The following is a 25782-nucleotide window of genomic DNA, read 5'->3' on the forward strand; positions in this document are numbered from 1 at the left end:
GCGCGCACCTCGGCTCAGGGCGTCGTCTGAGAGGAAAAATAAGCGCTGAATGAGGGAAATCGTCGACCACGCCGGCGGGGTCGGTATCGGGGTCCTGAAGTGTTTGGTGTCGCGAGCTGATTGGCTGCCTCTATGGCGTACGTATCAACAACTATAAGCGAAATCAGAGTAGTATTAGGTACATACGTACACACGTAAACTCTCCAAAGAGTGGAGAGAGATTGAGCAAAAACTCGTGGCAGAAAGGAATGGAAAAGTAGGGGGAGGTATGTGCCCAGCAGAAAAAAAACAACACATTATTTTGTTCCAATATATCGATAAAAACCTTGTACCGGAACTGCACCAATGAGTTATTATTTTTTCTTAAGTGCAGTTCTCACTAACACAGTTGGCTCGATCATTATAGACGGCGATACAGCTCACCTATCACGTTGGTCTAATAGAAAGCTCGGTGATGTGTGGGTGCTTAGTTCATGTAGCGATGGATGTAACGCTCACTCTTCAATTGGGATATAGTCGTGAGATTATGTCATGAAAAAAACTCGTAAAATCAAGTTTAGTGTCTATAAGGATAAGCGTCTAGATACCTATGTGTTTACTGTTACATAAGGAAAGCAATAATAAACGCAATAGTTGTAAAAATAATAAAAACAACAAACGCCACACTGGGCCGGCCAAATGCGTAGTAAACGTGATTGCGGCAAATTACACTGAAGAAGACCTCGCGTGCTCGTCTGAATGGACTCTTCCGGAAACTCACGTATTGGCTAGCATTCGCATTCCAACACTACAACTTGCAAAATAAATAACATACATAAACTCAACAAATAACAAACGTAACATCATCATCTTCCTACCCTTATCCCAATGCCATTAACCCAGCTAAAGTTTTTCTAGTGACGTGAATACAATTATTGAAGAATTGTAGATGTTTAACGACGACATAAAATACACTTATAAGTATGATTAAATTTTTGTTGAATATATAGAAAAGGCAGCCCCCGACGGATATTCCTCGGTTATGTATTATGGTAAAATTATTATCGCTACATTTAAGTATATCTTCGAGAAACAGACACGTTAGGAAAAAACTGTAAACATCCATATTCATTGTTTAGGTACTTAAGTATATCTATTACCGATGTCTCGAGATATCTACTCTTTTTTAGAAAGTATTTTTAAGTCTAATATAATATTTCGTTACATAATAATTGGGTTAAGTCGGGGGTTTTGAGTTATTTTATTCTTTTTCGATGAGATTTTTACCGTCGTGGGTCTTTTCAAAATTTTTATTTTTTTAAAGAACGTCTAGGGCCCTGTGCCGAGGTTTTTCTTGCAGCTTCTTTTCCCCGGCTATACAGGTTGTTAGAAGCTGCAGTAGTTTTAGGCGGCTGAGACGTTCTTTATGTAAAAATTGACGATTCAAAGTGTAACAATGTTACCTACTGAATAAAGATATTTTTGAATTTGAATTTGCCCTGAATATGCAACTTTTCTCTTTTTGACTGTCTGCAAAAGTTTGCATTTTCTTTGAACTTGCCGTAGAACTTCCTCATTGGTAACCCGTTGAGTCTAACCTATAGCTAGCATACGTCAGTAGCACCACATCTCAAAAGCTTCTATACGTTTCTTCTTTCTATACGTTTCTAAACTAACTCATGGAGGTCACCTACTGCATCCGATCCACTGTCCTTCCTGCAAACAAACATAAACTCGATCAGTATTTACATGCAATTAAAACAGACCCATTTTTGTTGCAACGCAAACACTGCGCAAGTAGGTTTGTATGCCGCTCTAAATAGTAGGAATGGCGCAGCGTACCAACTCCCGCGCCGCTTGCATAAGACAATGAGACTTGCTACCGCTGTTAGAGCGAGAAAAGCGCTAGTTTATTAGACGATTAAATTTTTAATAAAGTATGTTTTTGTGCTACATTTATCAAGACAAATTGTGAGACATTCTGTATAATTAATTTAAGAGCCACGCTCTTGTCGGTGTAGCATTCTCCATTCTTGTCTATCAAAGGCAAATTCTTTCACATCCTTATAAGACACGACGTTCGCCTTCTCTTTAAACTGCGCCATGTAAACTCTTCTTGGTCTTCCCCTTCTTTTCTTTCCTTGTAGCTTCCCTTCCATGGTATTTATAATAAATTCGTCGTGTCTTATTAAGAGTCCAGTCATCTTGCCTCTTCTTTCCTCTACACCTCACAATATTTGCTTCTTTCCCTTTACTCTTACTAGCACTTCCTCAGTAGTAACCCTTTCGTACCAATTTATTCTTTCCATCCTCCAACACCACGTTCCAAAGGCCTCTAGTCTCTCTCTGTCTTTCTGTGTCAGTGTCCAAGTTTCGCATTATAGTTATAGATTCATATATTATGTTATTTTAATGACCCAGAAAAGCGCTAGTTGTAGCTCCAAAAGCGCTAAAATGGCAACACTGATGAACCATGCTCGGTGCACGCGACCTCTCAGCAGCTAACTTCACACTGTTGTCGTTTCGTGTGAAGTTCACGCGTAATGATAACACAGGTAATGAGGTACTTTTCAGGCTACGTTCCCCAAAAACAATATAGATGGCACTGTAAATATTTTACTTTTAATTTCATAGATAACAGACGTATGCATCTTCTTTGGTTTTGGGTATAAATGATGAGGTTTTTTTATTACACCTGTTTAGTATTCATTCACAGGATTCATACAAAATTCATTACTTTCTTCATTCTCGCTCTCTGTTCGCCCATACCTCCGCAGCGTCAATACGTGTATTATGTTTTGTGACTATTTTCTATCATTTAATAAATGACCAGTGCTTATAAAAGTGACTTGGAGAAGTGGAGGTTTTCTGTCTTTCCCTCAGCGTTACAGATTCTGATGTGGTAGTAGTATTACAGCTAGTTACATAAAATTTAATTTAATATTTTGACGTTCAAAAAGCGCTAAGTCTGTAAGCCAATTTTGAAAAATATTTTTAATTTTTTTTTTTTTTTTGACTTTTTGTTTATAACGCCCCGCAACATTAGAACATTCTTTAAAGAACCAAAATAGTGAACATTTTTGTGGTCCTTCGAGCCGGATATAGCCGCAAAAGCAATATAGGTAGCAACATAATTCTATACATAATGTGAGCCAAATATCAAGCAACAATTATTTTTATATACGCTTCTGCCATTACATTCTATTTTGGATTTATTACCCGAGTAGTGAGAAAATAGGTAATTATGACGTTAGAGCTTTATACAACGCCATCTATATTGTTTTTGGTGAACGTAGCCTGGAAAGTCTCTCATTGAGTAATGGCACAAGAGTCTCGGATTTACCAATGTAATGTCGCGGGCGCATGGTCTGTATTTAATGATTTCTTGTTAAACATAATCATTAGTCATTAGTCTTCCAATTCCCGCGCGGACGAGTATTGAAAAAAAAAATCTCTCGAAAAAGTCTCTCTTGTCACGTAGGTAAGCTGGAAGAAATCTCTTTGTTTAGAGAAAAGCTTGCCTGTACTATCTGTTTTCTTTGTATGTTTCTTGTGTCTGTTTCATTGTGTACCTACAAATAAATAAATAAAAATCCTGTAAATCCTAAATAAAACCTAAATGGAATGCATTCCCGACGACTGTGGATATTTGTGGAGTGAAAACAATATTCTGAGTTTCAATAACAATTTTATAGAAATAAACAACAATATTCCATACTCTGCCACTTTGCTCCACCATAATACCATTAAAAACAAAAAACTGGTAAAATACCATAACAATAATCCCCAATTTAAAACCATCATGTAACCCCATGAGGACAATTCGCTTGACATTGGTTTGGACAAATTGACTCGAGGTCAGAAACGGTCTGTCTAGCTCATATTATTACCTATATCTAGGTGCTGTAGCATTTTTCATTATCTCCCTAGCGTTATTCCCCTTTCACGGGGTCCGCTTACCTAACCTTAAAATTTGACAGGTCCGGTTTTTTTACAGAAGCGACTGCCTGTCTGACCTTCCAACCCACGAAAGGAAAATAAGCCCAATACAGGTTAGGTCACTTACCTCAGAAACGCATTTGTCGTGTTTGCATTTTTCCTTTGGCATGTACCTGTAGTAGGTACTTAGGACACAACTCATCATCATCATCAGCCCATTACCGTCCGTCCCCACTGCTGGGGCACGGGCCTTCCCTATGGATGGATAGGGAGATCGGGCCTTAACCATCACGCGGGCCCAGTGCGGATTGATGGTTATTAATGACTGCTAATGCAGCCGGGACCAACGGCTTAACGTGCCTTCCTAAGCACGGAGGAGCTCGAGATGAAAACTTTTTTTTTGTGGTGACCCATCCTATGACCGGCCTTTGCGAAAGTTGCTTAACTTCAACAATCGCAGACCGAGCGCGTTTACCGCTGCGCCACCGAGCTCCTCAGGATTAGGATTAGGACACAACTACTAGAAATAATTTATTCGCTTAGGATAGGTAGGTGCAGAGTCACCATATGGTACAAGTCAGTGTCACAGAATCTCTATCCTGCTGATTATTATTAACATGCAAATATTAAAAGTACAAAAATTCACTAATAAGTATTATAAAAGCTATTAATTAGCCATTCGCGTAATAGGCTACTTTCCAACTAGTCAAATCAGTTACTTTTTATTAAACGTCAAAACACGAAATGACTATGGAATTTGTATGAAAAACACACTGTGACGTCATAGAATAACGTGATAAAATGTCGGACTGATTATTTATTATTTCTTGTTTAAAATTCATAAATAAGTTAAATAGAAAAAAGAAAATGTATTTCGTTAGTTTTAGATGTGTCTTCTATTTAGTAATCAGAATTTCTTAATTTATCTTGAACCTAGTACACGACCCAATTGACAAGTCCTTATTTTAGTAGGTCCGTTTTTAATTTTTTCAGGTAGGTTTTCGGTAGATCTTATTGTATAGTTTTATGCGCGTGTTATGCGGGCTTTCCCAACAAAGCGTAGTACATTCGCACACTCGCAAGTAGATATACTAACCGGGTTTCCGGCCGACAATAATAATTAGTTGTCTTCGTTTACATTGGTAACGTTTGATAAGTCCGAGAAGTGTTACCACTGCAATACGAAACCTTTACAACATATACATACATAAACATACATACATAAACTCACGCCTATTTCCCACTGAATGTGGTGGAAGCAAGAGAAGTAAGGAAAAAAGAGTTTTGATAAAAACCTGCGCATGAAATAGAAAGGTATGATAAGTTACATGAATAGTCAAAGCAGTATACAAAGCGAAGGTTGGTAGTAGGGCTGGCAGAAGAAGACCTAGAAGGACGTACATTGACCAAATTGGAGAAGTCCTTAGAGAAGGTTCAGTATGATTCACTCTGAACCGGCGTGCGTGTATGAAACGATTGATGAATGTAGAGGAAGTAAGAGAAGTATGTCAGGATCGAAGCAAATGGAATTCCATAGTCTCTGCTTACCCCGGTGGGAAATAGGCGTGAGACCGTTACAAATTACTTTATTATTCCCGTTAGTTAAAGATTGGTTAGAGGCAGACCACTTTTGTCCGACCAAGTGGTGCGTGCCATCCGAGGCAAATCTACGCGACTTATTATTGAAAATGAGCCAAAGAAAATGATTGACGAATATTTAATTACACTCTCCGGAAACTCACTCGCAGTATTCAAATTTAATATTCTTGCCATACTAGAGATCACAAAGTAATTTTTGTCATATGTCCCCACCGGGATTTGAACCGGGGTCCTCCGGATCGTGACCCCAACGCCCAACCACTGGACCACAGAGGCCGATAATGCCCACTGAGGGGAACACAGAGGCCGATAAACAATAGCTGAAACAGTATATAAATACAAACTCTACGCTTCGTAAAGAAGTTAGAAAAAAACCCTTTCCGCGTTTGAATCAATATTATGGCACGAGGATACTTTGCCACGTGCGACTTAAGGCGAAGGTTACAACTGGATTTAATAATGTAAACGGCATTTGCTATTGGAATAGAATTCATTTTCGCAATACGATTTTGTACTCGTATTTATTAATAAGTTTTTTTGAAATAGGTTATCAGGTGCTTCTATGCTGTTCTGGGAGCATATAAAAAACATAGAACACGTTCAGCTGCTTCTCTTCCCGGGCATGTCGTAAAAACCGACAGAGGGATTGTGTCCTCTAACATGATGGACTAATGTTATGGGCGATAGGCTGATCCCTTATCACCATAAGGTTCATCATATCCATCTTTGGACTTCGTATCAACAGTGGCTGCAAGTTGTCTTTGATTACTTGTGGCTCTGCCCACCCCATTAGGGATTACGGGCGTGAGTTTATGTATGTATGTATGTTATCAGGTCCTTGCATAGAATAATACTGCGTATAAAATTATAAATTTCCGCCCCCCCACTAATTCGTATCGAGCGCCGACCTCATCCCCTCTATACACCCCCGCGATACTGCTCATCACCTATCACGTTAGTCTAACAGAAAGCTCGGTGAGGCGTGGGTACTTAGTTCATCTTGTGCGCTATATAGTAAATGTACTTCTGACTAACCCAATTGTGAATATACACATGAGCTTATGTTATGTAACTTTGTATAAATTTGCAAACAGTCAATTTTGAAGTTATTCGATGTTGACAAGTACCTACCCCCGGAAGACAAATAGCGTGATGAAACTCACACCTGTGCGAAACTTTGCTGCATTAATTTTAAAAATTGAAGCGTATAGGGTTGGCAATAGAGTCGGGTTTCGTGCGAAGTGCGCGCCGAGAATTGAACCTTGAACGTCGTAGCGGCGAGGTCGGCTAGCTCTCGTGGAAGGTTACGGCGCATCGTTAGGTATTTGAGTTTTCAGTGTTTGTAAACTTTGTAAGGAAAAAGTACGATTCATTTGTGGATATTTTTTAACACGTAGACAGTCCCCATACAAAAGGTTTCGACTTCCTTGTACATACATACATAAACTCACGCCCGTAATCCCTAATGGGGTGGGCAGAACCACAAGTAATCAAAGACACCCTGCAGCCACTGTTGATACGAAATCCTAAGATGGATATGATGAACCTTATGGTGATAAGGGATCAGCCTATAACCCATAACATAAGTCCGTCATTTAGAGGACACAATCCCTCTGTCGGATTTTACGACATGCGGCTGAACGTGTTCTACGTTTTTTATTTGATCCCAGAACAGCATAGAAGCTTCCTTGTAAGTCCCGCATATTATTCACTACTTTTAAGTTACCCGAGATCCTAGGGGAGCACCCGCCCTTTGTACCTGGTGGTTTCTTAGTGACCCATGTATGGGTCACGGACGTATGGTGCTAGTCCGTCATGACCCGTATATGGATCACTGGAGGTGCCGTCAAGGTCACGGCCTAGGCGATCGCTTGAAACGTGGTTACCATGGTTACAGCCACCATTTTAAAGAGCCTGTAACCTTGACCCATCACCCAGGATAGATTATCTGTGGATCGGATAGTATGATGACCGCTTAAATCGGATTCCGTAAAAGAGTTACTCTTTGAAAGGACTTTACAATTTTATATCGTAAAAGGAGTAGTAGCGAATGTTTTATTAATAATTCTTTTAAGGAAGTTTTTCTTACGGATATAAGAAAGAAAGAAGGAAATTATTTTTTATAAAAGAACAGGAAAAAACATCAAACTGGCAATTAAATTAGAAAAACAATCATGCCGACAAGGCTCATGTAACTACTACTTACTTACATCACTAAGTAGTAACCGGGACCAACGGCTTAATGTGCTTTCCGAAGCACAGATCATCTTACTTTTTGGACAATCAGGTGATCAACCTGTAATGTCCTAACCAGACTAGGAATCACAAAGTGATTATTGTGATATGTATATAGGGATTCGAACCCGGGTCCTCCGGATCGTGAGCCCAACGTTCAACCACTGAACTACGGAGGCCGTTCAAACCGGGGTTCAAATGAACTGAAAGAAATCGAGGTTTTGTTGAAGAAAATCACATCAGAATGTACATATACGGTCACGAGTACTAATATGTATACACTTTGCAACCATGTCACATTAACTTTTTTGACAGTTTAAACCGTAAGCCTCGTTAAATGTCAAATATGATAGTGCGACAGGGTTCTAAAGTGGGTACATGATATTGCTCATGACTGTACATACATACATAAACTCACGCCTATTTCGCACCGTGGTGAACTGAGACTACGGAATTATATTTGCTTCCATCCTGACGTACTTCTCTTGTTTTGTTTATTTTTTTAAATATATTTATTTTGGATGAGACTTGCACAGTTCCGGAAAGGATGGCGTGAAAGAGAGGAGGCCTATACCTAGCAGTGGGTGGATACAGGCTGAGTAGATAGATAGATTTTTTATTTTCTTTTGAGAATGTAAATTTCCAAAATGGCATTTACTTGGTTTTCTTTGTAAGGCGACAATTCGCTTATGTCAAGGCTAAAACGTATATTATCCGATAACAATAATTATCTGTCATTGAAAGATTCGGTCTGTGATAAGCGCAAGGTCCATTATGCTAATGTAACTTTCTACGCATATCTCTGTAAGATTTATTTATACATCATTATACTAAACATAAACATCGGCCCAAATTATTTAAGAAAGTTTCAATACAAGCATGAATCTTATATCATTATACAAAACAAAATATGAAATGCAGTTTTAAATGTCATCATCACCAGCCCATTAACGTCCCCACTGCTGGGGCACGGGCCTTCCCTACGGATGGATAGGGAGATCGGGCCTTAAACAACCACGCGGGCCCAGTGCGGATTGGTGGTTATTAACGACTGCTAATGCAGCCGGGACCAACGTCTTAACGTGCCTTCCGAAGCACGGAGGAGCTCGAGATGAAAACTTTTTTTTTCTGTGGTCACCCATCCTATGACCGGCCTTTGCGAAAGTCGCTTAACTTCAACAATCGCAGACCGAGCGCGTTAACCGCTGCGCCACCGAGCTCCTCTTAACCGCTGCGCCACCGAGCTCCTCGGTGTAAGTTTTAAATGTATGCAAAATAAATAATTGTGAACTCCTTTACATTTAGGACAGACTATTGATACAGAACATGCATTAAAGTATAAATTATTAATTGTATGATATTATAGATATACATTGGCCCCGATTCCTGCAGACATCGCCTAATTTTATTTTAAGTTATATCCGTCATTTTCATATCCGTCGAAAAGGAAAGGGACGGATGATTCACAGCTCTTAATTTTAGGAAGAATGAGTAAATGAATGAATAACCCGGGCGAATCAAAAGGTACGTCGCTGGTATGCAATCCGTTTGACGTGCTGTCCACTTAACTGTGTCGGGTTATTGACGGACGTAAAATTTTTAGACGGTTGGTTTAGATTTGTGCTTAAAATTGACGTGTGTTCCATAAATTTTATGCTTGTCGATTACCCGTCCCTTTCCTTTTCGGCGGATAAGAAAATGACAGATATAACTTAAAATAAAATTAGATGGTATTTACAGGAATTAGCACCACTGTTTTAAATTTACGCGGTTATTATTATTATTAGCCTGTATGATCCCACTGCTGAGCAAAGGCCTCCCCCAAATCTTTCCAAGTATCCCGGTTCTGTGCGAGCTCTATCCAGTCTTTTCGATAACCGTCGAGATCATCACGCCATCGTTTCCGGGGTCTACCACGTCTACGGTGTCCGTCCTGTGGTACCTAGTGCGTGATGATAATAATCATAATTAAAACACATAATAACTGGTTCTTACCGCATAAAGCAGGGATATGAGACTCCCGATATATCGACACTGTTGCAAGTGCCATGATCACGGGAACACTGATGAGATTGAAGTAGGTAGATCCATAATTATATAGATTATTATTATAGATATATATGCATCACACATAATCATAATCGTTTATTGCAAGTCACAGTTTTACATAGGATGTATACAGGATATGGGAGGTACATTGTTCCATACTTTCCATACTTTTGCGACAGAAAATTCCACTTGATATCAACTCAGAATCATGGCCTGAATTATCCCTCTAAAGTTTTCGTTACGATGTCACTAACAAACACCCTGTACAGTGTGTAGTTTTTCGGACCTGACTAACTTTAAGGGTGGATTCTACTAGTAATTTCATCGAGAAAACACCCCCATATGTTGGGTGAAATCTCGATATACTAGAAATGGCGGCCATTTTAAAATTTTAGATTTTCTTCTTCTTTATAAAAATTCATATCTCGAGATTTAAAGGCCTTACGGACATGAAATATAATGCTTTTATCTGCAAAAAGTCGTCTTTATCGAATAAAAATATCCACAACTGCTAAAAAGGTACATAAAATAGTTAAAAGCACCTAATCTAATTTTTATTTTTTTTTAAAAAAAAAAACAGCAAAAATCTTATTGAGATTTCAGGGGGTGTTTTCTCGATGAAATTACTCGTAGAACCCTTAAAGTTTGTCGGGTCTGAAAAACTACACACTGTATAATAAACAATTTATGTCCAAGTGCGCCGGCTTCCTGCTTCCTAGCTTGTATACAGTCGCGGTATCTGCGAGTCTATAAATTACAATATGGTTGCCAAACTAGATACGACTACTTTCACCCAACTTTGTACCTAGAATCACCGAGCGTTGAGACTAACGGATGTACGGTTGTGCTACGTAATAGCATAACATAGCATCACGCCTGTATCGCGAAGGGGTAAAACCCACCCGACGAGCGGCATAAGGGGTGTAACGCGCTTGAGCGTCTTTACAATGTTACAGCAACGGGTCTGCGCGCCGCTACGAGAACACTGCGACGATCTCGGCGGAACAGCTGACAGCGCCCCTTTTTTCTCTTATTTTCTTAGAACAAATTACCAGTTTTTACAGTCCCCTGATCGTTTTATTACAACACGAGAGTAGATAACCCTTCCAAGTGATAGAGCTCTAGTCTCCAATAGATTTAATATAGTATATACACCTACTCCTCGCCAGCTATGTGTAATATGTATACACCTACTCTATTATTAGTTGTTAGGTCCGGTTAAGTCCCATATATTAGGGGGTGAGCCTATTGTCACTAACCGGGCACAAAATTATATTTTGTCAATAATTAAATTGACGTATTTAAAATATGGTGTGTTAGAATAATAATTTATTTAAACCACAAAATTGGTTCACAGTTTGTAAAGCGGACGTGAGGTACAAACCGCGACCACAAATTGTTATCTATTTTAAATTATTATTATGAAATATACCGATATGTACAATTTGTCAACGTTGTTTTTTTATAAACGACCGGTGCTTAGGCCTCTACTCTTTGTTTTCATAAGTTACCTAATGTAAATATGCCTTGTGTGTCTTGTAAATAATATTTTATTTTATCACTACATAGTATAAAACAAAGTCGCTTTTTCTGTCCCTATAATTATCCCTATGTACGCTTAAATCTTTTAAACTACGCAACGGATTTTGATGCTGTTTTTTTAATAGATAGAGTGATTCAAGTGGAAGGTTTATAATAATAACATCCATTAAATAGTGGGGGAATACTGTTATTTTTGAGGTTTTTAATGTGATGTCGTAAATAATTTCATTTTTTCCTCTGCATTGCACCCGAGTGAAGCCGGGGCGGGTCGCTAGGAATATATACGTGTGTGTTTATATGTTTCCAAAAAAGAATTGCAGTATCTTACGGAAAATAATGATATTGCAGTCTATCACATAAAATATACATTGTAAAGCGACTATGGAATTTGAGAAGCAGTAGAGCTATCGTAGTTGTCTGTTTGCAGAAGCAGCAGGAAACGGGTGGGTTGAACCGGCGACAGCGGTTCTCATACAAAATGCGCGTTAATGCATCCTCTTTCTTCTATTCCGTGGATTAAACCGTCACGTCTGACGTAATCTTTCTCTTTGTCTCCAGGCAGTAGACTGGTGGTCAGTCGGCGTCCTCACATACGAGCTGCTGACAGGAGCCTCCCCCTTCACGGTGGAGGGCGAGAAGAATACCCAACAGGAGATCACCAAGCGTATTGTCCGCTGCAGCTATCCCGTACCCACGGATGTTAGCCCAGAAGTGCAAGACTTCATCAAGAAGTGAGTATATAAATAACAAGCTGGTGTTCAAGTAACCAAACACGAAATTACTATGGAGATTTCGACAATGTCTCTATCGGGAATCGAACCCGGACCTCCAGATCGTGAGCCTGACGCTCTAACCACTGGCACACCCCAGACACTACATCGCATCTGTGTGTGTGTGTGTGTGTGACGTCTGACACCATACGATTCAAGTCTAAGCTATGTTCGAGGGGGGAGAGGTAAACCTAGTTCAGACGCTGGTGCAGAGCGGAGAGTTGCCGTTCTATTCCTTATTCTATGCCACTGGACCACGGAAACTTGTATAGTTTTAATATTAATAGGAAGGTTTCACGCGAACGAAGACTCGGGTAACAGCTGGTATTCAGCACCTCGGGTGCTTAGCACATCGGCGAAAAGTCGCCAGTATGTCGGTATTCTACAGACTGTACTTCGGGGAGTATGCCCGCGATCTACACGAGCTCATTCTACCATCCCCCTTTTATCTTCGGAGTTCCAAACATACGTCCGGGTTCCATCCCTATTTGGTGGATATCCCAACTATTCGGACAAAGCGCTTCGCATCGTCCTTCATTATGCGCACTGCTACAAAGTGGAATTCGCTGCCGTCTTCTGTATTTACGAATACCTAAAGCCCGGGTGCTTTCAAGGCCAAAGTGAACAGGCACCTTCTGGGCAAGCTCCATCTTAGGCCTCGTCAATGCCTTCGGGCAAGTCTGAGGCCAAGAGCAAACCCATTAAAGGTAAAAAATAAATATTAACCTTGTTATACCTTGTCATATTCCAGACTGCTGGTGAAGGACCCTCGCAGGCGGCTGGGCGGCGGCGATGAAGACGCCGATGAACTCAAGAGGCACCCGTTTTTCCAGGTTAGATTACTGTTACAATTTATGATGCGGTTGGAGGTGGTAGAATAGGAAGAGGTAGCCCCAGGAGTACATACCGCGACCAGATCCAGGATATTTTAAAGAAAATCCAGCTCATCATCATAGGCCTTATAAGTCTGCTTCAGACGATTCATGACTATCATTGTCTTGAATGACCTGATTGCCCGAGAAAGTAAGATGGTTCCGTGCTTCGGAAGCCACGTTAAGCTGTTGGTCCCGGATTGGCTAATATCAGTTCCCGGGAATGTTCCCGTTATAAAATATCTTTAATAGTAAGGAGACTGGATGCTTTTCTTTTTGAAATTGTTCTATCTTGTACCATGTCACATTATTTTTTTGACGAATTAAACCGTAAGTCTCATTAAATGTCATATATGATAGAGCGACAGGGTTCTAAAGCGGGTACATGATATTACTCATGACTGCACTATGGTCTTATCTGCCTAAAGGTTAGGTAATAAAGCTCTTTTTACATGTTTTTTTTACGCTTTTTTATTGCCAGAAACGTTTTCAAAGTGAGAACAGAATATCTGTAAAAAGCCACACGAGAGAAGAAAATCCATCACTATTTAGTTTAGCGATGGATGTGCTTCTACCCCACGTTATGTCATGCTAACCCTCGCAACTCTTGCAGAACCTCGACTGGGACGCAGTGTCGCGGCGCGCGGTGCCGGCCCCGTTCGTGCCGACGCTGGCGCACGCGGCCGACACCTGCAACTTCGCGGACGAGTTCACGCGCATGCCGCCCACCGACTCCCCTGCGCAGGCGCCCAAGCACAGCGACAAGCTCTTCTTAGGTGAGCTCTACAACTGAAAAATAATAAATTTCTTCTTATAGACAACAGTAGATCCTTCTTTTTTGACATGACTTATTGTGGATTTGCCATAAATGGTATTAACTACTTGGCCGGACAAATGGGGAGCGCTGAAGACTCTCACCCACAAAAAAATTGTTAAGAAGCTTAAGGGTGCCCAGTTGGGCGCGAACCTCGGCTCAGGGCGTCATGTTATTTGAAAAAAGTTTATCGACCCTAGCGGGGCTCTGAATGAGGCTAATCGTCGACCACGCCGGCGGGGTTGGTATGGGGTCCTGAAGTGTTTGATGTCGCGAGGTGATTGGCCGCCTCTATGGCTAGAGTAATTGGGTCGTCAGGATCGTATGTTACATCCTTCAGGAGCCGATATTTTTCCGTGGACCGTCAGATATTTTTTGCATTACTTCCTTCTATAGACATCTTCTTTAGATATGATATACAAATATTGATAAACAATGTACGTTGGTTGAAGGATACTCATACGTAGCACCGAGCATCCTGTTCTCCGAGAACATCATCTCTGACCAGATCTGGATGCAGGCAACCGGACAGAAGCATGACAAGCTGAAAGGATGGGTCGCCAAGGTAACACACTCTACAATAACAGATGACATTTGACATAATATAAATCCTATCTTGTGATTGGCTGAAACTGACAACTCATGTAATAGGTTAGTTTCCAACTAGACAAATCAGTTATTTTTTACTTAACACGAAATTACTAAGGAAATTGTATGAAAAAAACACACTGTGACGACATAGGATAACTTGATAAAATGTCGCACTTATTATTACGTTTTTCTTGATTAAAACTCATAAATAAGTTAAATAGAAAAAAGAAAATGGTTTTCTTTACTTTTAGATTTGTCTTTATTTAGTAATCAGAATTACATAATTTATCTTGAACCTAGTCATCATCATCATCAATTTAAGAGCCACGCTCTTGTCGGTGCAGCATTTGAACCTAGTACAGTCATGAGCAATATAATGTACTCACTTTAGGACTCTGTCGCACGAACATATTTGACATTTAGTGAGACTTACAGTTCAGTTTGTCAAAAAAGTTAATGTGACATGGTACCAAAGTGTATACATATTAATGCTCGTGACCGTACACGACCCAATTTCATTTCATTTATATTTGAAATGTGAGTACATAAATATTTTAGCCGTGGGATATGACTGCAATCATGACAATGAATGAATAAAAAATAAATGAATAAATAATGATTGATTAATGGGGATTGTTTGACGATTAGACGCGTAAAGTCTTGAATTGATAATTTATAATTATATATAAATATACTTTATTGCACAAAATAAAAGAAATAATTACAAAAGACTCTTAACTAGGTACATAGCAATGGCGGCCTTATCGCTTATATTGATAATATTATTTTGTTTAGAAATATTGTAATAAGATTAATTTTGTCAATTTAAATGATAACATAAATAAAAAAAATGGTTATTTATATTAAATATTATTACGGAATTCAATTTACATTAAAATATAATGCCTGCTCGATAAGCCAAGTTTTATAAAGTGTAAACACTAATATTTATAAAGTGTTAAGTGTGTGTTAGCTTTAATAAAGTGTAACAGTCCACTAATTATAATTTTGTACATTGCCAGGATTCCCCTTTCTTCCAAAAGTACGCGGTGGACCTCAGCTCGCCGCTGCTGGGCGACGGATCGTTCTCAGTCTGCAGGAAGTGTATACACCGGCAGACCGGCAAGGAGTATGCTGTTAAGGTAATACATAAACTCACGCCTATTTCCCACCGGGGTAAGCAGAGACTATGGAATTCCATTTGCTTCGATCCTGACACACTTCTCTTGTTTCCTCCACATTCATCAATCGTTTCATACACGCACGCGGGTCAGAGTGAATCATACTGAACCTTTTCTAAGGACATCTCCAATTTGGTCAATGTACGTCCTTCTAGGTCTTCTTCTGTCAGCCCTACTACCAACCTTCGCTTTGTATACTGCCTTTCGTAGACTATTCACTTACAACTTACCATACCTTTCCATTTCATGCCCAGGTTTTTATCATAACTCTTTTTCTTCTACAGATAATCTCTACCCAGAAGAAGGACATTAAGCAAGAGATTGAACTGCTGAAGGCGTGTCAGGGCTGTCCTTACATCATCACGCTGCACGAAGTGTTCCATGATTCCGTGAGTTTTCTTTATTTACTCGTCAAACTATAGTATAAAATAGAAATTGTTTATTTTAAAAGGACGCCACCATTGATTTACCACTACCGTAGATACAGCGCTTGATACAAAAATGCGGCGAAAACTTGGCGCTTGTTTAGCTATATATTCGTACACAGCGGTGTATACATTCAATAAAATCGTGTCAAATTAAGAAAGTACGCATCGACTTATTACGTATAAAGCGCGTGTTGCTTCGTAACGCGGTCGGGTTATATACTGCGACTCGGATTGACCGGTAGTACTAAAATTAAAGTGTTTATACTATGATAACATGCACAATGTCATTACTTATTAGAAATATGATGTTCCATCCTTCTATTCTCGCTTTGAGCTTTTATTTTTGCAACTTTTTAACATGCACTTTCCCCGTGTTGCTCACTTCAACGCCTAATCGCGCACTGAGGTAAAGTACTGTCAATGTCGCTATATTAACAGTAAGAAAGAAAAAAAAGTTTATTCAGTACAACAAACAAGTGACAATTATAAATAAGGCCCTGACTAGTATAACTGTTATTTCAGGAGCCAGTAATTTACACACACAGTAACTTTGCGTCCCACTTTTTGAGCGCTGATGTTCATTCTACGGTAGTAGTAAATCTATGAAAATAATTATGTACATACAGTAAATCTATTCGCAAACACGTCAAAAGTACGATTACGCTCTAATCTTTATTTTTATATCATAATGTGTGGTTCTTTTCCCCATTTGCTGTTTTCAGCCGTGGAAGCCTAGTAGAACGATTGCCTCTCACTTTGAGGTCGCAGGTTCGAATCCAGCACAAGTTTAAATCAATGATTGTCGAATTTGTTTTCGAATTCATGTTTGGATCACGTGCTCAACTATTACTTCACTATATACAGGGTGTTAGTGACATCGTTCGGAGTATAGTGAGCTTGTTACCCTACGAAAGACAAGCGTTCCACCAAGTGGGCTACGAGGGCCCCTAGCTTATGTGACGTTAACCATGTGACCGTGTGCAGGCGTTCACGTACATCGTGACGGAGCTGGCCCTGGGCGGCGAGCTGTCGTCGCAGCTGGCGGGCGGCGTGCCCGAGCGCGCGGCGCGGCGCCTGCTGGCGCAGCTGGCGCTGGCCGTCAGGCATCTGGCCGCGCGCGGCGCCGTGCACCGGGACCTCAAGCCCGAGGTACACCCCACGCCCACACTTCATACACACAACCTCCATACATATGAGCCGTGCCAGGGGCATTTGGCGGCTCAATAGTGTAATAAAGACACCAGGGTAGATGAGGTTGGTAATCCACCTCACAACCCACGCTACAGAAGAAGACACAGACCCTACACATTCACGTTATCAACACGCGCTTCTGTGTGTGTGACGTCTGACGCCCGTACGATTGAAGACTAAAGTAAAACCGAGGGGTGAGGTAAACCTAGCTCAGCCGCTGGTGGGGAGCGGAAACGCCGTTCTATACGTAGTATTATTCCTTATTTCACGCTCTGGGGACCAGCGCTTGAGCTGAGAGCTCACCATCCGGAATCCTGGTGGGGACATATCACAAAAATCACTCGTGATCCCTAGTTAAGTTAGAAGATTACAGGCTGATCACTGCATTTTAACATTAAAATATTTATAACAATTTACAAAATATAAAGTTGAGCAACTAGTCAGCTTTCCCGACTAGTCGGTGCATAAAAAGCAAACTAGTACCACTAGACTGGACGACTAGACAACTTAGAAGAGGTCGCTTATTCGTTATCAAGTCAAATATAATTCATATAATACTTTTTTTCTGTATAACATGAATAACTGACACATAAAATGAGTTACAGTCAATACTAACTAACAACTGACGACAGGAGGCCTAGTACGGCTTTGAAATAGACTACTCTGGGCGCCATCCCACTCGCGTCAGACAGAGTACTGCGGGGCGGAAGGCAAGAGGGAAACCATTGCCCTATGTTTCCCTAAAAAAGAATGCTACACCGACAAGAGCGTGTCTCTTAAATTAGTGATGATAACATGAATATTTATCTCTTGCAGAACATCCTCCTAACCAGCTGTCGCCTGAACGAGGCCCGCGTGAAGGTGGTGGACTTTGGGTTCGCGCGGCGCATGCCCGAATGCGACCAGCGGCAGCGGATGATGACGCCCTGCTTCAGGTAAGGACTAGTGCTACTGTCTACTGCCTGTCTAAAAAGGCCACATTAAGAAAGCAATATTGCTATTTGACATTCGTTTGCATTGCGTACTTACTTTTATATGCGCAAATGTCAAATTGCAATATTGCTTTCTTAGATGAATTGCTTCGATGTGGCCTTTTTAACCCCCCTGGTCACATCAAGTGGAATTTTCCATCGCGAAAGTATAGAATTGAAAATAATTTAAAAAATAAGTACATGAATATCGCGACGGAAAATTCCACTTGATATCAACTCAGAATCATGGCCTGATTCATCCCCCTCACTATTCGTTACGATGTCGCTAACACCCTGTATATCATCTGACAAGATGAACTAGGCCTAATGATGGTGATGTACCTTCCAGCTTGCCGTACGCAGCTCCTGAGGTGGTGTCCCGCGCCCGCAGCGCCTCCGCCCCCGGCTACGGGCCCAGCTGCGACCTGTGGAGCTTGGGGGTCATATTCGTGAGTACTTCCTTATTCTTCTATCGTGTGGGTTGTGAGGTGAATTACCAACTCATAACATCAGGGTTACTATTGAGTCGCCACAGGCCCCTGACATGGCTCATGTAACGACTACTTACTTACATCAGTAAATAGTAACCGGGACCAACGGCTTAGCGTGCCTTCCGAAGCACGGATCATCTTACTTTCGGACGATCTGGTAATCAGCCAGTAATGTCCTAACCAAACTAGAGACAAGTCATTTTTGTGATATTTCCCCACCGGGATTCGAACCCGGGACCTCCGGATCGTGAGCCCAACGCTCAACCACCGCACCACGGAGGTCGACCCTTGTATTTATAATTAGCGTGAAGCTCGTCAATGTGTTTGTGTAACATGTAATTTATTTATTTATTATTTCACGACTTTACAGTGTAGAAGCGCCAATGCGCCGTGAAACTTTCAATATAAACAATAATATAAAATTACATGAGGACAACATGAGGAGCTCGGTGGCGCAGCGGTAAACGCGCTCGGTCTGCGATTGTTGAAGTTAAGCAACTTTCGCAAAGGCCGGTTATAGGATGGGTGACCACAAAAAAACAAAGTTTTCATCTCGAGCTCCTCCGTGCTTCGGAAGGCACGTTAAGCCGTTGGTCCCGGCTGCATTAACAGTCGTTAATAACCACCAATCCGCACTGGGCCCGCGTGGTGGTTTAAGGCCCGATCTCCCTATCCATCCATAGGGAAGGCCCGTGCCCCAGCAGTGGGGACGTTAATGGGCTGATGATGATAATTAAACATATGAAACTTAGGTGTAAACAATATAAAAACATATTTAATTTTCACACATCATTCATCATCTCGCAGAACCTCAGACACTCGCGGCACACATACGTCCACTCACAAACAGGGGGGTTAAAATGGCCACATCGGAGCAATTCATCTAAGAAAGCAATATTGCTATTTGACAGTTGTTTGCATTGCGCACTTACTTTTATATGTGCAAATGTCAAATTGCAATATTGCTTTCTTAGATGAATTGCTTCGATGTGGCCATTCTAACCCCCCAGATCACAGTCTGGTGCTGATGCAAGGAGTGCATTAAGCGTGTGCACGGCACGGAGGAGTGGCGAGTGTGTGCGGCCACGTTGGGGACGTGCAGTCTCACCAGCTGCTAATATGTTGGTTGTGTTGTTTCAGTACTGCATGTTGTGCGGCAAGGCTCCGTTCCAGCCGGTGTCCAAGAAGGAGCCCATCACGGCGTTCATGGACCGCATCCGCACCGGCAGCTTCACCATGGAAGGTAAACAGATGCCTCGGATAGCCGCATTGGCTTTAAGTTGTATAAGTTATTGCTAATATTAGAATATAAGTTATTTGTTACTAACGTACATGTTAGTGACATCGTAACGAAAACTTTGAAGGATGAATCAGACCACGATTCTGAATAGATAACAATCATACGTCGCAAAAGTATGAAACGGAAAATAATTTAAAAAAACACAAATTTTCATGATTTTTCCGACAGAAAAATCCATTTGATATCAACTCACGGTCTGAATCATCCCCCTCAGTATTTGTTACGATGTCACTAACACCCTGTATATGGATGAAGGCCGAAATAAATAATTTGAATTACAATATCCACCTGGTAGTCAGTAACTCATAATTAAAACACATAATAACGGGATCTTACCGCGTTTAATCAGGGATATGAGACTCGCAATATTTCGACACTGTTGCAAGTGCCATGAAAATGATGTATATTGAAAACCATGTGAGCGCCAAGTGTCCTGCCCATCATGATTCCTAAGTACTTACTTTACCCCACAGGTCCAATCTGGGACAGGATATCCTCCGACAGCAAGCGCATAGTGTCGGGGTTGCTGTCTGTGGAGCCGACACGCCGCCTGACCACCGACGAGCTGCTCGCCTCGCTGGGCATCGTCAGCGTCGACACCAATACTTTCAAACTATCGGTCAGTATTATATTGTAAACGACATTTTGTAAGAAAAGAAAAAAAAACAGACAGTACAGGTAAGCTTATCTCTAAGAAAGAGATTTCTTCCAGCTGACCGACGTGACAAGGAGACATTTTTCTATCGTGTGGGGTGTGTAAGCCAATCAGCATTCTTACCACCTTACAAATAAAAAATAAACCAGGGATGAACGTTGGTTTGTATTTGACAACCAAGAAAAATTTAATCCAATTATCATATAATTAAGAAAGAAAGAAACGTTTATTATAAAGGGACACCACAGTAACAAATATAAAACAAATAACAAATATATATTATAAAACATAATTTACAATCAAAACACATAATAAGTCAAATACTTAAACCCATGTTCATCCCTGGTTTATTTTTTATTTGTAAGGTGGTTAAACTTTCAATAACAATGGAATACTACAATCAAAATTAACAAAAGAATATGCTTTTTTCTCAGGACATGACAAAAGCGGACCTCTACAAACGGCGCAATAAGAACAAGCAGCGCAAGTCGAGCGGCTCCGAACCTGGCACCTCGCAGGAGCTACCCATGGAGGTAGAGGACACACAGGAGGAGGCCTCGCTCATAGAAACCATCAACAACCTCAAGAACCGCATGAATAAAAACTCCATAGAAAATGACGTGGAGCTCATCAAAGCTAATACACAAGACACGCCCGTCAACGAGGAACCAGAACCAACCTACACTGAGGAAGAAGACATCCCCTCAGTCAAACCTGTAGAAAAAACATACGCCAAATCCAGATCCAAACTAGACGATTACATTTACATTGAGAGCAGCCAAGGCCTCGACGATACGGAAGTAGCGTTCCCAAAGACAACGCGCAGTAAAAAGTCCAAAGAAGAATCCTCACCGGTGCCGAGGAAACGGAGAAAAGTCGACACGAAGAAGAAGGAAGAAGATAAAGAAGCCAAAGTCAACGGCGACAGAGAGTTGCGCAGCAAGAAGGCTGTTAAACCTAAAAAGACGACGCCAAAACGAACCGCACGCAACAAAGCAGCCGAAGACAAGAAATCGCGGCCGACTAAAGAATCTATCGAGAACGAAAAGACAGTTGTTACTAGAGCGACACGCAAGAGAAAGTACGAGGAGATAACCAAACCGGTACTCAGAGAGAAAGGCCAGAATAGATCGTCCAAGGGCAACGAAGTTACCGAAGTACCTACGAGGAAGATGGCTAAAGCAAAGAAGAGCGCTAAGAAGACTCTAGCCCCTCTAGAAATTAAAACTCAAGACAACGTTCGCATGACGCGCTCGAGAATGCGCCGTTTGGAGATAAGTCTGTCTCCGTCGCAGGTGAAGACGGTAGTACCGGCGTTTTCGTTTGAGTCTGATCGCCGCGTCGACTCTGTGGAGTCTACACGGTCGAGCAAGGCGAGGAAGCCTCGCGGGAAGGCGGCGACTAAAGCCAGCAAGACTAACAAGGCTAAGAAGCCAGTACGCAGCGTGCGCCCCCGCGCCAGCCGGAGGTGAAGGCCCCTGCACACCGCGCACTAACACCCTACAGACTGCTTTACAATTGCGCTTATACAGGGTGACCTGTTCGGGGGACTAGTGTTCAATACGTGTTAGTGAAAAGTGATCGGGATAAACTACAAGAGTGACGTGATTCAAAACATGTGTTCACGACCACCCTGTATAACCTCAAATTCCAAATGAGACAAATAGTGATGCAATAAGACGGCTTTGCTCATTCTAGGATAGCAAAGAAAAGTTATTTATTCGAAAGAGTAAGTTAATATAAAATTACGAATGGAACGCGTATAACTTGGTAATGGTCAACAACGAAAGAGGCTGAAATCTACGCATGGCAACACTGAACTCGAAGAAATTTCGTTGCCATGCGAATAAAAATAATTTCCAAAGTGAACCGAGTTATATGCCTTCCCTGTTTCCGTTCTAGTGTGAAAAATTAACGGTAGTCCTGTTTTTATTTTTTAATCCTTTTATTTAATGTTACTATTAATTTTTAAGTATACCTTTTTTCCCCTTTATGATTAAAATTACCATTAGAATTAATTCTTGACGTTGGTTATTATGTATTTGATTAGAATATAAAATAATTCTTAGGTAAATTCTTGTGGGCGTGCATGTTTCACTGCCTAGTTGAATATCATTTGAACATAATTTATTGTAAAAAGAGGTCTATATCGCTTAGATGTTCCATCGTTTCGCTTTAAGAGCATCAACGAATCATTATATATTACAAAGTATAGTTTGTCTTAGCAAATTTCTGTTAATACATCAAAGTGCGGAAAGAAATACAGATTATTCGCCTCACAATTTCCTACGAAAACCAAATTTGTGTGACTGTTAAAACTTGTTGTTGTTTCTGTAGTATTGAAGATGCATATATGTCTTTATGATGAAACAGAGGGTTACCTGAGGGCAATTGTAGGTATAAGGTCACCAAATTAGAGTGGGTAGTCTGTGGGTTCTTAACTCTTTGTCAGTGTCCGAATATAGAAGTCTTACGGACGTCCCCGTGTCATAGATTAAAGAATAAATACTACGTATAGAATGGTAACTCCGCCCCGCGCTTTTTCGTATCTGGCGCCGAGATCTTCCCCTCTTGGTTTTTAGTCTTAAATGGCTGTAAGCCGCTAAGGTGTAAGGGGGAGAGCGCGCGGACAGTCTCGCTCGCACTCACGCGTTACTCGGTTCACGGTGACAATGAGATTTTTGTATCGCGTGTCGGGTGTGCCCAAGTTCTATTTCGACTAGTGATGTTCCGAATATCCGTATCCGTGTCCGTTACTTTTCACGCGGATCTTTTACGGATCTTTTTCAGGTGATTAAGTAGAATTATTAAATAAAAAACATAAAATTCCACAGTGTCACACTAAACCATAACCAAAACAAAAGTACTACCCGCGCAATGCAAGTTAAAACGTGTCCTGCCTGACGTTGCGGCGAGAATAAGAAAATAAAGATCCGCGGATATACATTTTTAACGATCCGGCACATCACTAATTTCGACATACGTTGCAGGAATGTGCACTAGATAACTACGAGCCACGCCAATGTATGACGTAAATTGTTGTTACTGTCTGGGATGTCTATAAGACTTCAAAAGGATCTCTTTCCATTAGTATGAATTTTAGGTTGTTTGTGTGTGTATATTTGTTTGAAAACTAGATTTAATAGGTTAAATTTGTAAATGTGTTTGGAATAATAATCTAATAGTTCTGCGTTGTATACCTTGTCTCTTCCACTACGAAAAAAGTAAATTATATAAAAAAAAATGTTTTGAATGGTGATAGTGCCAAAGCATGCTTGAATTTCAAATTCTATTGTAACCAAATTCGATTCTAAAAGAAACAATTTTTAAAGCCCTTTTTTTCTACCATGGATTTTTTAAACGCTATTTTTCTCTCTACGATACTTTTTTCGCTTTTACCAAATAAAAAAAAAAGTTTGTTTTGATTTATTTCTGTGTAAATATTCTAGCATTTAGTACAAAATCGGTGGAAGATTTAAAAAAAAATATTATTTATAATTATTATTGTAATTAAAAATCTCAATTTTGAAACGTCATGTTGCTTATTCTAAAAATTTAGATGTGGTTAGTAGGGCTGACGGCTGGTCACATATCGAATGTTCCGAACGCGTGTTTGTGGCGAAATTTGAACTGTTACAATTTTCTGGCTATCTCTATCTAGTCCGAATTTTGTCCATAACAAGCATTTCGTTCAAAAATACAAAGTTTGTGGAGTTTCGTTCAATTTCCAACATTTATTTGTTATGAGACATTGTTTTTTGAAAGTACTTTTATATGGGTATTACTTTGCAATTAGGAGCAACTGGTTTTATTGTTTTTGTAATGTAATTGTATCTATTAGTGTAGTCACTAGCAATACATTTTACTAGGAGAATTTCTATTTATGTAGTGCCTGACCAGAAAAATTTAAATATATGTAACGCAGCAAATTATAATAAATAAAGTAGCTTCGTTTTCTATGACAATAAAGCTTAAGCGACATAGTAATTAAACTGTTTATTTTTCTGGCCAGACGGTACAATAACAGATTATATAAAGTATATAGAACTGTTGACGTTATCCAATTAGCTTATATATTATATAGCCCGTATAAAAGTACTAGACATATACGCATAATAATGTAAACGAAGTATCAACGCCGTAGGACGACAAATTCTGGGAAATTGTGAATTTCCACTTCGTAGCCTTTACATCACGTTTTAAAGTGCACTTAAATAAATGGAATGTACCAAAAGATTATATAATTTTATAATGAAGTGTTAGGAAGTCGGCGGGGAGTAAACAAATTTTGTAAGCGTATGCCGGCGGAGTATTGGATTGTAATAAATATACCATTTTAACATTTAAACAGGATGTTTCATTTGTAAGTGTGAGCTACGGTGGTAGCTGATGAATATGAAGTGGACTGTATAACTAAATGAAATGAAGGAATAACATATACTTAGCTTTGAGAAATATTTAATATATTTTCACCAGTCACCAAAAAAGCAAACGACACGAGAAGTAAAAACAAATTCAACATACAAAACGTACATACATACATAAACTCACGCCCGTAATCCCGACTGGGGTGGGCAGAGCCACAAGTAATCAAAGACAACTTGCAGCCACTGTTGATACGATGTCGTAAGCTGGATATGATGAACCTTATGGTGATAAGTGATCAGCCTATCGCCCATAACATTAGTCCATCATGTTGGAGGACACAATCCCTCTGTCGGTTTTTACGACATGCCCGGGAAGACGAGCAGCTGAACGTTTTCTGTTTTTTATTTGCTCCCAGAACAGCATAGAAGCAAAACGTCAAAAGAGAATAAATATAAAAAACAATAATATAAAAAGATTACAAAACCTACGAAGAGTTCGCAACAGTAAGGTTGATGCTTTATTTCTTTTTGATGGGTTTGCTCTTGGCCCCAGACTTGCCCGAAAGCATTGACGAGGCCTAAGATGGAGAGCTCGCCCAGAAGGTGCCTGTTCAATCTGGCCTTGAAAGCACCCGGGTTATATGCATTCGGAAATACAGAAGATTCTGCTGATGACCAGGTGGTTAAAGGAACTCGACATTAAAAATGACGCAAGACCCCCGTTTGGACTTGTTTGATTAGTCTTGATGAGCACTCTGGTCCTAGGTGGTTGTTGGTGATTAGCATTCAGGGTCTGATAATGGCCAGA

General features: G+C 40.4%; 1 protein-coding gene across 2 annotated transcripts in view; it reads left to right on the top strand.

Annotated features, from left to right (window-relative positions):
* Positions 1 to 24955, top strand: part of LOC126378031 (ribosomal protein S6 kinase alpha-5-like) — a 131679-nt gene extending 106724 nt beyond the window's left edge. For both annotated transcript variants that reach the window (XM_050026099.1, XM_050026101.1), the window contains exons 7-18: positions 11902 to 12074; positions 12865 to 12946; positions 13599 to 13761; positions 14252 to 14364; positions 15413 to 15532; positions 15856 to 15960; positions 16984 to 17148; positions 18007 to 18125; positions 18511 to 18610; positions 19793 to 19895; positions 20426 to 20571; positions 21042 to 24955. In XM_050026099.1, coding sequence (XP_049882056.1) covers positions 11902 to 12074; positions 12865 to 12946; positions 13599 to 13761; positions 14252 to 14364; positions 15413 to 15532; positions 15856 to 15960; positions 16984 to 17148; positions 18007 to 18125; positions 18511 to 18610; positions 19793 to 19895; positions 20426 to 20571; positions 21042 to 22079 — 2427 coding nt within the window. In that variant the 3' untranslated portion in view covers positions 22080 to 24955. The remainder of the gene's footprint in view (positions 1 to 11901; positions 12075 to 12864; positions 12947 to 13598; positions 13762 to 14251; positions 14365 to 15412; positions 15533 to 15855; positions 15961 to 16983; positions 17149 to 18006; positions 18126 to 18510; positions 18611 to 19792; positions 19896 to 20425; positions 20572 to 21041) is intronic.
* The last annotated feature ends 827 nt before the right edge of the window (positions 24956 to 25782 follow it).

This window comes from Pectinophora gossypiella, chromosome 25, assembly GCF_024362695.1.
Source record: "Pectinophora gossypiella chromosome 25, ilPecGoss1.1, whole genome shotgun sequence".
Lineage (NCBI taxonomy): Eukaryota > Metazoa > Arthropoda > Insecta > Lepidoptera > Gelechiidae > Pectinophora > Pectinophora gossypiella.